General features: G+C 48.4%; 1 protein-coding gene across 9 annotated transcripts in view; it reads right to left on the bottom strand.

Annotated features, from left to right (window-relative positions):
• GALNT7 (polypeptide N-acetylgalactosaminyltransferase 7) overlaps window positions 1-11,507 on the bottom strand; it is a 115,899-nt gene that overhangs the window by 2,668 nt on the left and 101,724 nt on the right. For 5 of the 9 annotated variants that reach the window (XM_022594881.3, XM_022594880.3, XM_089912710.1 and 2 more), the window contains 3 exons: window positions 8,174-8,392; window positions 4,597-4,695; window positions 3,807-3,935 (listed from right to left, as the gene is read on the bottom strand). In XM_022594881.3, coding sequence (XP_022450589.1) covers window positions 3,807-3,935; window positions 4,597-4,695; window positions 8,174-8,392 — 447 coding nt within the window. Of the gene's footprint in view, window positions 1-192; window positions 3,358-3,450; window positions 3,614-3,806; window positions 3,936-4,596; window positions 4,696-8,173; window positions 8,393-11,507 lie in introns of all 9 variants that reach the window. The other 4 variants (XR_016393463.1, XR_016393464.1, XR_016393462.1 and 1 more) reach the window with 4 other exon arrangements.

Genomic DNA, 11,507 nt, shown 5'->3' with positions numbered 1-11,507 from the left:
CCAAACCTGCTCCTCTAGCTCCTATCCTACTAATGACGATACCAGCTTTCCCGTGCTCAGGACAGCACAGCTCAGGCTGCATTTCCCTCCTTCTTTCCTCCAAGTCGCTGGCTGAGGACGGACATCTGCAGTGGCTTGGGCTTGCATCCTTTCCCCTCCCCACCGCCCTTGCCTTGGTCGAGCCCTGGTCACCTGCTGGAGGTTCCTTCAGTACAGCTCAGGGCTGTTCAGAGTGTGGTCGTCAGACTAGCTAAGATTGGGTCTGTAAGGCTGAAACGATTTCATAATAATACACAGAGCCCCATCTGCCTTCTTCATCGTATGGACATTTATACTGATGGCGCAAAAGCCATGCTGGGTGAACATGCTGGGGCCGTAGCATCAATCACACAGTCATGTTCTCCATGGACGAACACTCACAATTAAAAAAGAAAAAAAAGCCAGTTTCACTTGAGAACGCCCTTGACAAAGCAGTAAAAACGTATTAGTTTTTTGTTTTTTTTTAATGATAATAACATTTAACATTTATTGAGCACTTGCTCTATGCCGGGTAGACGCGTACCAGACGCTCTACGTGTATTAATTCATTTAATCCTCATGATGAATGGCCCTGGGATGTAGATCGTCTCCTATTTTTAATTTTTTAATTAATTAATTTTTAAAATATTATTTTTTAAATTGGGGTATAATTGCGCTTCACAGTGTTGTGCTAGCTCCTACTGCAGAGAAGTGAATCAGACATATGTGTACACATATCCCCTCCCTTCTGGACCTCCCTCCCATCCATCCAGGTCACCACAGAGCACTGAGTAGAGTTCCCCGCGCTATACGGCAGGCTCTCACTAGATATCTACTCCATACTCAGCGGTGTATATATGTCAATCCTAATCTCCCAGTTCACTCCTCACCCTTTGCCCCCTGGTGTCCACGTATTAGTTTTATTAAATCTTGACCCTATGAGATAGTATGGGAAGAGTGGACAGCACATGAGCAGTTGTCGGGACCCGAGGGTTGAACGAGCTCCTTCTCTCGTGGGATGTCATTCTGACTTGAAAGGACAGCCTGAAGGCAGATTACAATTATGCAAACTTGGGACTGGGTAGCCATTTTCCAGAAAATAAAGTGAGCCCATCACTTCAAGGAAAAAACAAAAATATAAAGCTGACAGTATCTGTTGCCATTGATAAAATTTGAGTTTTCAAGCAAAAATTCGAGTTGTCGGAAACTTGTATCCATTACCATGAACTTGACAGCTGCACAAGATTTAAAGACTTTTCTGATGAAATCGGTGGTTATATTTGTGATTTATTTGGCATTGTATGATGAAATGTGCCATCATTTGGAAGATTTACATGACTTAGTGAGCCACTGTTTTCCAAATGAGCAGCAAATATGTGATGTTACAAAAGATCCACTCCAGTGTAAGACAGACCAGTGGGTTTAACGCAACAAAGAACAAAATGTTCACTGATAGGATTTCAGATTCTACATTGCAAAGCTTTTAAGAAACTACCACTTAGACACTTGTGTAGCACTGAAGAACAGCCTCAATTATCTGAAAAGGCTATTAAATTACCCCGCGTTTTCCAACTGCACGTCTATGTGAGGCTGGATTTTCCTCAAATACGCAACTAAAACAACATATCGCATCAAACTAAACGCAGAAGCAGAATAAGAATCTATTAAACCAGACATTAAAGGCATTTGTGAAACTTATTAAAACAATGCCACTCTTCTCACTTTTGGGGGGATTATAAAAGTGTTATTTATATTAACGTGTAGTATGGTTATGATTGTTACATTTACGTGAATACATGCATAAATACAACAATTCTCAGGTTTAATTCCCAACTTAGAAAATACCGTTAGCTGTAACCTCTATAACAAATCTGTCTGGGGAGCATGTCAGTGATTTGTAAGGATGTAAAGGGGGTCCAGAGACGGGGCAGAGTGGGAACCACTGACCGAACTGGCCTCCTGTTCACCAGTCCATACTTGACAATATTTCCAGAATTATTTTCCTTAAAGTATCCACTGTTTCCTATCACTGTGATCCTTAACTAACGTCAGTCACTCCCTAAAGCCCACAAAACAAAGTTCCACGCTCTTTCCCATGGAGAACTTAGGGAACCAGAGCAAACGCAGTTCCTAGAATTCTCTACACTTTGATGCCACGCCTCTGCTCACCCGTTTTCTCATTTATTCTCCATGAAAAGCCTTTTTATACCTCAAGACCTGGTGCAGTGATACTCCCTACATGAAACTCATCAGAAATAACTCCTCCTATTAATCTCTCTTTTGCTGTCCTATGGCATTTTGCCTATTTTTACTTCTGCATTTTTTTCCTTCTCTGCCATTATAGTATGATGGGCTTTAGATATTTTTTGAAGGGCCCCAGTAAATAGTTAGTAATGTCTGATGCACAAACGGATATTCAGTGCTTTGCCCTTTAAAATATCTAAAATATGTACATTCCATTCTTGTCCACTTCTTCTTGTATCGTTTTGCATCTGCTAACCTTCTTTTACTAGTTTACTAATATTGTCCTTACTCACCCCTAGCCTTCATTGCTATTATTCATCTTTCTTTGTGTAAATAAATGCTCTCTTCTCTGGGGTTTATGTTCATCTTCTCCTTCCTAACTTGTTATAAGAAAAATATCAGCAACTGACACATACTTACCACTTCATAGTAATTATCTATGCACAATGATAACTGGGAATATTCAGCTGGGTCATATCACTATGTGGCAAACAAGCGTTTGCTGACAGGGAGGACGTGGCAACGAATACAAGATGCGTAAAGAAAGTTCAGGGCTGCCAGTTTCTTCAATCTGGGGCAGCCTCCCCAACTTTTTGTTTCATAATAAATTGATTTATTTTAGCCAAGTCTAGACTTTGAAAATTATTCAGAAAACCATTATTATGTTGGAATCCTCAACCTGGCACAGAACTCTGAATATTCACAGCTGAAACAGAAAAACTGCTCTCACAGACTCAAGTGAAAAACTAAACATGGGGCTTCCCTGGTGGCGCAGTGGTTGAGAGTCCACCTGCCGATGCAGGGGACACAGGTTCGTGCCCCGGTCCGGGAAGATCCCACATGCCGCGGAGCGGCTGGGCCGTGAGCCATGGCCGCTGAGCCTGCGCATCCGGAGCCTGTGCTCCGCAACGGGAGAGGCCGCTGCAGTGAGAGGCCCGCATACCGCAAAAAACACACACACAAAAAAAACTAAACATGACCTTTAAAACAAGCAACAGGCAACACGTATCCTGTTGCATTTAGCAAGCAGCCATGATGAGAAGCTTTGAAGGCCTTGAGTCCAACATGTTATTTGTTCGTCTCTATCCCCACCTGCTGGACAACAGGCAGCAATATTTTAAAAGTTAATAAAATAAAATGCAAAAATAAATGCAACATTTTCTATGTGTCATACATAGGTATACTTACACATTATATAGGTAATTTTAATGAATGACTCTTTTGGATTAAAAAGATCGACTTTGATATTAGAACAATGGTGATGACTGCCTCAGGGAACACTGGTTTTCCTGTGTTGATAAGTTAGCGGTGGGTCTGCATGGACTCCAGGTGGCCTCCTTCCATGACAATACTACACCAGAGGATAAAAGTGATGCTTCAGTATGGAACAATGAGTCACTAGTGCTCAGGAAAACAAATGAGTGAGTGAGACGGACATGCAAGTCAGTGTGAATGCAGGTTTTAAGGTTTATACGTCTAAATTCCACACAGTAGGTGTTATTAAAATGAAATTGCATGTATTTCAGAACGGAAACACAGAATACCTTGAAGTACTGCCATTCCTTAAATTCATTCAGATTACAGTGTGTAATCATAATTTTGGATCCATCAGGACCCTTCGTCAAACACTGGTCATACTGCATGAGTTGATTGGCTTCGTTGATTCGGAAAAGCTATTAAAGAAAAAGAAAGAGAGAAAGAAACTTAACTCCTATAATTAAACTCAATGACTATGCTATTTCTCTACCATGTTTCTGTGTGTTCAGAACAGTAAGTCCAAACACAGGAATTATTCATTTTGATGGTAGTAAAGACCCCTTCTAACTCTTAAAGGATTACGTTCTTTAGCCTCTTAGATACAGAATGGGTCACTAACATAGGAATTTCGCACCAACGATGTAAGAAAATGAAAATGTGGAAACAGACCTGATAATGTTTCACAATGTAAATCAGAGACAAGAAAAATACTCACATAAGGAAGTAAGAGAATATACTAGTGAAATATACATGATTGGCAATAGCATCCCAGCCTACTGGGGGGAAGATGTGGATACTGTTAGGGAGCTAGGCTTACATAGTTACACACTCATGCAAGAATATATTCTAATCTCCTACATCAGACATAAATTCTAGATTCAGGTTGCTTACATGAAAACCAGTACTGCTCTTATCCCCTCATTTAAGTAAACGTTTTAGCACTGTCAGTTTTTCACAGAATGTTTTACTTTACCAAACAATCACAATCACCAAATGGAAAACCAGGCTAAACTCTGGCTCAGTCAGCCCAGCTGCTTCCAGTGCAGACGGAATTAATCGCAAAGCCCGGCTGTTTACCTGATTCCCGCCCATCCTGTGGCAGGGGCCCAGCTCAACAAAGCCTCCGTTTGTCTTCCCCATGCTGTCAATGCAGTACACAGTTTCAAAGCCTCTGATCTAAAAAAAATGAACAAAGAACCACAGGGAAGGCGACAGTTTAGACTCTAATAAGCTCTCATGTGGCTTCAGAGAGCTTCGAGTTAACCGGGTCCCTACTGTCCTGTCAAGCCTTGAGGAGCTTGGACGTACAGTCATCTCTGAAATCACTTAAGTCTTGAAGTCAACACGAATGAGCTCATTCCAACTGAGGGTCTTGGTCTCCAGATTTTGATAAAATACCACAGAAGAAAAAATACAAAGATACTATTAGTACCATTTCAGATTCATGATCATTCACGTGAATGAGAAGGAAATAGAGCAAAGGGAGCTGACCATGGCAGTCACAGACACTGGCCCCCATGTCTAGGCCAGAGTGAACTTGGGAGGTAAGGCTCCCACTGCCGGCAGCAGCCTCCAGGGCCTGGGCAGTGAGGCTCCTCTCTGACTACGGATGTCGCAGGTGGGCAGCAAACACGCGTTTCCATGTTTGAAATGCACATTTTGTAAAAAAACAAAAACAAAAAACCCCACAACTTTTTCCTTATTGGAAATATTACAGATTTATATCTCAATTATAAATTACTACTGTACTTGGATAAAATGCTTTATTCATTCCTTCAGTTGGCAAACACTGGCTGAGCACCCAGGAAGGTAAGAGCTTCAGAGGAGAAGCAAGTCGGGGTCGGAGGCTCTGCTGTCTGTAGAGAGGATGTGGGCGGAGCTGGAGGCGGCCCCGGGAGAGGACAGGGCAGGGGTTCACCCTGGAAGCTGCAGGGAGGGTGCAGAAGTGCCTTGTGAGGTGCAGGGGCCAGCGTGGGGAGGGTTAAACCGAACGTGTGTTCAGGGTGAGACTGTAAAGGGAGGATGGAACATTCCATCTGTTCATTGGCTCACGCTTTTATTTATTCATCAACTATTACGTGAGTGCTGTGTCAGGCATGCTGAGGGCTCTGATGCGCCAGTGCACGGAACGGATCGGATCCTCGCCCCAGGGAGCTTACGCTCTAGGAGGGAAGGCCGAATATAAGCAAAACCGTAACAGACACATTAGAAAGTGACAAGTGAGAGCCGAGAAGAGACAGATGAGCAAGTTGGCGGGTGGGAGTGTCTCGGGGGGCAGGAGGTGCACAGAAGGCCTGGCCGTGCCTGCAGACGCTCCCTCTGCTTCCCCAGGGAAAGCATACAGGGGGAGGGAAGAGCAGGTGGGTGCAGGCCTGCGGGAGGAGGACGAGCGGGGAGTAGCAGCGGGGGAGGCCGGGGGCAGCGGGGCCCCCAGAAAGGGCTCTGCCCCCAACCAAGGAGTGCCCGGGGCCGCCTCGCGGGGCTTGGAGGAGTGACGTGGCCCGGCGGCCGTGTTGACAGCAAAGCGGGGGCAGGCAGGGTTCGTCTCAGTGGGAGACGTGGTGGCTGAGAGCAGAGGGAGGAAGGTCGGTTTCTGGAACTGGGTGTGGAGTGTGAGAGGAGGGCAGTCAAAGAAGGCGTCGGAGTTTGGGGCCTGAGGCATCAGCACGGGGGTGGGGGGGGGCGTCCAGCCTCACACGCCCTAGTCTGGGCTTTGGGACTGAGATTTGGGTTGAAGCGGGGGGGGGGGGCATTTGAGAGCCCTCAGCATGTGCAGGGCGGACTCTGAAGCCTCTACTGGGCAAGCTCACGGAGAGAATTCCTCCTTCCACGGAGAAGGCAGTGTGCTAATGAGGTGTTCTCCAGAGCAAAGGAGAAGCACAAGCCGTCCCGACTCTCAGGGGCTTCGGTCTACTTGGGAGTTAAGACAGAGGTGCAGAGAGAGTGAGAGCGAGCGAGAGAGGGTGGGGGGAGGGGGGGAGAGGGAGAGAGAGAGCGAGGCGGGGGGAGGGGGGGGAGAGAGGGAGGGGGAGAGAGGGAGAGGGAGAGAGAGAGAGCCCAAGTGCGAGCGCTAAGTGCTGGGGCCCCTTAGGGACAGGTCCGGCCTCTTTCCTCTGTATTTTTCTCATTCTGTCCCATGAAACAATCTACCTGCTGTTGGATCCAAATAAACGGCTTTAGATGCACATGTGGCCTCCTTTCTGGGCCTGAGATCTGGACGGCCCAGCGGGGTGCCTGCTGGGCTCTTCGTGCCCCCCTGGTCCCTCTGGGCCCCTCCCCAGCTGCCCCCTCTGCTCACCTCCCCACCCTGGTGGCCACCCAACCCGATACTCAAATAAAACCAAACCAGCTGTCCTGCTGGCCCACACCCTCCACTGCCCTGCCGGTCAGGGCACTGCCTCCAGATGAACTAAGCACCCTGATGGGGCCTGCGTCCCGCCACCTCCACTGTCACCACCCAGTCCCAGCCACCATCACTTCTCCCTGGAACTAACCCACTGCTTCCTAACCCGCATCCTTGCTTCCACTCTTAGGCCCCACTGTAGGGTGACTGAAAACACAGCATAAATGGAATCCCATCACCTTTCTGTTTAAAGCCCTCCTGTGGCCTCCCACTCTCAGGAGGACGGCTGCCCTCCCCATCCGCCCCTAAGCCTCATTTCACCTCCTCTGTTCTGCTTATCAAACACGCAGAGCCTTCCCGGCTCACAGCCGGCAGGCACACCGGCATCCTTCCTCGGAGCACCCTTTCCCGGCTCTCTGATTCGCTGGCTGCTCATTGTTCAGATCTCAGACCCACCGTCACCTCCTCCGAGGAGCCTCCCTTACCGGGTCCCTGAGTCCCCTCAAACAGCAGCTGTCTATTTCCTTCATAGCCTTTTCCACCACCTGTCACTACACTCTGTTTTCTGTTTCTCTCTCTGCCCCACTGGCATGCACACTCCCTGAGGAGGAGGTCCCTGCTTGTCACATTTTCTGTCTAGCGGCGCTCAACCGCTATTTGCTGAAAACATAACTAAGCAAGGTCTCGTGGGCTTGAAAGTTCATGGGGTGTTTAATGCACCTACAGGGCAGCAGATAAGGTACAAGAGTGGGTGCATTCAGAAAGGAGGCTATAGAGGCAAGTTTGAAGAAACAAAGACAAAGCAACACAGATCAAGGCCTTTGGTTTTCACTGTTTTCAGTTACCCTCAGTGTCTGAGTGCCTATTGCACATGGGGCCTCCGCGTAGGTCACTGGGACACGGCGGTGAGCAGGGCCCCGGGGCCCTAACAGACGGTGATTCCGAGTTAGGAGAGGATGGCAGGCCTGAGTCTCGGGATGGAGTGGGGAAGCATAGAAAGGCTTTTCACTGTTGGCAATCTCCACATGGGCAGTGTAGGGTGGGTAGGAGTTCGCCGAGGAAGGGAGTCGCGCGAGGGGTGGGGAAAGGCAGGAGCTGAAGGGAGCTGACAGCGTCCCGAGCGGAGCAGACAGGAGGGACTTGGGGCGGGAGGTCAGTGCAGGGGAACTATCTGGTGGAAAGGCTGGGAGGTTAACAGCTTTTCACCAAAGTTGCCCCCAAGAATTCTTCTCTCTCCTCCAACATTCCCGTCTCCCAAGCTCAGTCTCCATACACACACACTTTGAGATCTGACCCCCGGCGGATACTCACTTCTCCCCAGTCGACATTTTTGGGCGGCAGAGGGTAGTGTGAGGTGATATCATAAGCTATTTCTTCCATGAACCATTTGAAACTTTTGCAGTTGTGATCTTCTCGAAATTTCTTCAGCTCTGATATATCCCCATATGGTAACGCCTTTGATTCAGGGCGACTGGCATAGAAGTAGTCTTTATACTCATCCCACCAGACCTCTACAACTCTGACGTAATTCTGGGAAAAAGAAAACTAACGTCATTATAAAAACCAAAAATATTTGTACTGTCATAAACAGCCTCTCTTCGACATATGAAATATGACCAACGTACGACAAATTCGTTTCAATAGGACCCGATACTTAATTACAAATTAGAAATGCAAGCGAGCTCGTGACTCTGACATGTCACTGTCACGCGTGTTCAACCAGAGTGACGGACACAGAATCTGGTGTCACTGTGCCGAAGGTCCCATACTCTAAGATAATACATTCTTTTTTTTTTTTTTGCGGTACACGGGCCTCTCACTGTTGTGGCCTCTCCCGCTGCGGAGCAGAGGCTCCGGACGCGCAGGCTCAGTGGCCATGGCTAAGGCCCAGCCGCTCCGCAGTGTGTGGGATCCTCCCGGACCGGGGCACGAACCCATGTCCCCTGCATCGGCAGGCGGACTCTCAACCACTGCGCCACCAGGGAAGCCCTAAGATAATACATTCTTTCCCGCTGATGGAGCTGAGCGCAGAGGGTTGGTGAGAGAGGCTGGCTGGCACCGGGCACCCCCCGACCCCTGAACAATCTCCTCTCTGAGGACCATGCTGCTGGCACGTGCGGGGGGAGGGGTCTCCCATCAGAAACCACTGGGACAAACAACAAACACATTTCTGAAAGTGGCTCTGCCCATCTTGTAACAGCTGTATCTGAACCACTGCACTGTAGCCCAGAATTAAGTGGATATTTTCCCCATGGGGTGCATTTTGAAAAGCAACTAAAGAACAATCATGTAAGTTGACGTGTGAGAACTCACAAGGATCTAACTTCTACTGTTTCACTGAACGAGCACTCGTAGGCGTGAATCGATGCGATGGACGCGGCACAGACCCAGCGAGGCCCTTGCGCTTGGACATCACGGGGCAGCAAACTTTATAAAGGGCCCGGGAGTCAGTCTTTTCAGCTGGGTGGCCATCCGGTTTTTGTTGCAACTACTCACCTCTGCTGCCGCAGTGAGAAAGCAGCACAGGGAACATGCGAACGAACGGCAGGGCTGGGTTCCGACACAACTTTATTTACTGAAAAAGGCTGGGTTTGGCCCGCTGGCCGCAGAGCAGGAACATCTAGTGTTCTGATTAAATTTTCTCTTGGCTACAAGATAACTATCAAAAGGGTGCACGCCTGGCCGTGGGCATGTTTCTGCAAAAGCCCGTGGGCTCAAAAAGTTTTAAGCGGCAGCCTCCTAAAAGAACACAACATTATTGCTAAATATTTTGAATTCTTGCAAATCCACCCAAAGTTAGACACAGTCCGTGTCTTCCAGGTAGTCGTGAACATGAAGAATTAAGTGCACACGCATAAGGTTACGGCAACAAAAAGGAGGAGCATTTAATTGTTTGGGATGCAGAGGCAGGGACGGCTCAGTCCTGAAGGAGCGGTCAGCCAGGATGGACTGGGACCTGGGGCAAAGAGCAGTGCAAATATATGACAGATCATGGTGCATGTGGCGTCCTGAAAGAGGTCTATCACCACAGCTGGAATGCAGGATTCACTGAGAGAAAAGCTGCCTCGGTTTCCTCCTTTTAAGATGAGGATAATTAAGAAGTTAATCGGTGCGAAGTGTTTAGATTTGTACACACTAAGCACTCACGAAGTGTGAGCTATTAGTGATACTACTGATCGTTTCCAAGGGCTTTGCACGTCACCCATTAGCTGACGGCCATCCGAAGGGTCCTCGCAGGCAGCAGACATCAGATTCAGATTTGAGGGGAATAACCGGGGCAGGGAGTGGAGGTGGCCCGAGGGGTGGGACAGAGGGCAGAGAGCCGCCTCTGAGGGAAAGTTAAAAGCTCCGCTCTGAAGAGGCCAAGTCTGAAACATCTGAGGGCCATCTAAGAGGAGGGTTCTAGGGACTTCCCTGGAGGTCCAGTGGTTAGGACTCCGCACTTTCGCTGCCAAGGGCTCGGGTTCGATCCCTGGTCAGGGAACTAAGATCCTGCATGCCACGCGTTGCCACCAAAAAAAAAAAAGAGAGAGAGAGAGAGAGGTGTTCTCTAAGACAGCTGACCGTAAAGGTCTGCAGCTCAGAGAAGACCACCGGCTGGAGAAACAGCCCTGGAGGGTGGAGGGGACACGCAGAAGCAGAGGACAGAAGCCGCTGGTGAAGGCTGAGTTTGCTGGTTAATCTGACAGTGTTGAGTGTTTCCCTCTCGTCTCTTTTCCATTTCCTTGTAGCACCGGCCTTCCTGAACTGACCTGACTTTCCATCAGTTCTTCGTGGTTGTGGGGCGGGTTCCAAGGGCGGCTGTCTTCCTGCAACGCCGTCGGGCCCAGTGTTAACTGGCTGCTATCTCTGTCTTACTGCGGAGATTTAAATCTCGTCCCCTGTCCTAGTGGGGCTCCGTTTGGCCACTTCTAAAAAACTTTGGTCGGTTAGAGGGCTGTGTTGGTTCTTAAAGTCTAGTCTCTGCTTCTGTTATCTATTCGCTTTGGGGAACGGTCCTGAGTTGCATCCGTAGCCAAAAATAGACTTCCTTCTGCTTTTGACTTGGTTAAGGGCTCCAGAAAATGAAAGACACCATAGTCATACGCTCTTAGAGTCTATGAAAGCCGCCCAAACAACGGGCTTCTAAGTTGTTCCATCAAAGAGAGAGGCCATCGTCCTGCCAGCATTGGGGCTGTGGCCTCTGTGTGAAGCTCTCCTGGTCTGTCCCTGGTTTGAGGGACAAAAGTTATTCATTCACCTTTTGCAAGCACTGTTGAAAAATGTGATTTTGTTTACTACACAAACTTCTATTATAATTACTTTACTTTTCCAAAACCAAACAAAAATAGTGTTTCACTCACGTGTGACTAAGAGACGTTGGTATTTCCCTTTCAACGACTTTCCTACACGGTGTCAGGTTTTAAAAATTTGAGTTATCATTTTTTTTTTTTTTTTGCGGTACGTGGGCCTCTCACTGTTGTGGCCTCTCCTGTTGCGGAGCAACAGGCTCCGGACGCGCAGGCTCAGTGGCCATGGCTCACGGGCGCAGTTGCTCCGCGGCACGTGGGATCTTCCCGGACCGGGGCACGAACCCGTGTCCCCTGCATCGGCAGGCGGACTCTCAACCACTGCGCCACCAGGGAAGCCCTGAGTTATCATTTTT

This window comes from Delphinapterus leucas, chromosome 6 (genome assembly GCF_059928025.1).
Source record: "Delphinapterus leucas isolate spDelLeu-1000000601 "Yukka" chromosome 6, BTC_Dleu_Yukka2, whole genome shotgun sequence".
Taxonomy (NCBI): domain Eukaryota; kingdom Metazoa; phylum Chordata; class Mammalia; order Artiodactyla; family Monodontidae; genus Delphinapterus; species Delphinapterus leucas.
This window is presented reverse-complemented; position numbering and strand designations above follow the sequence as displayed.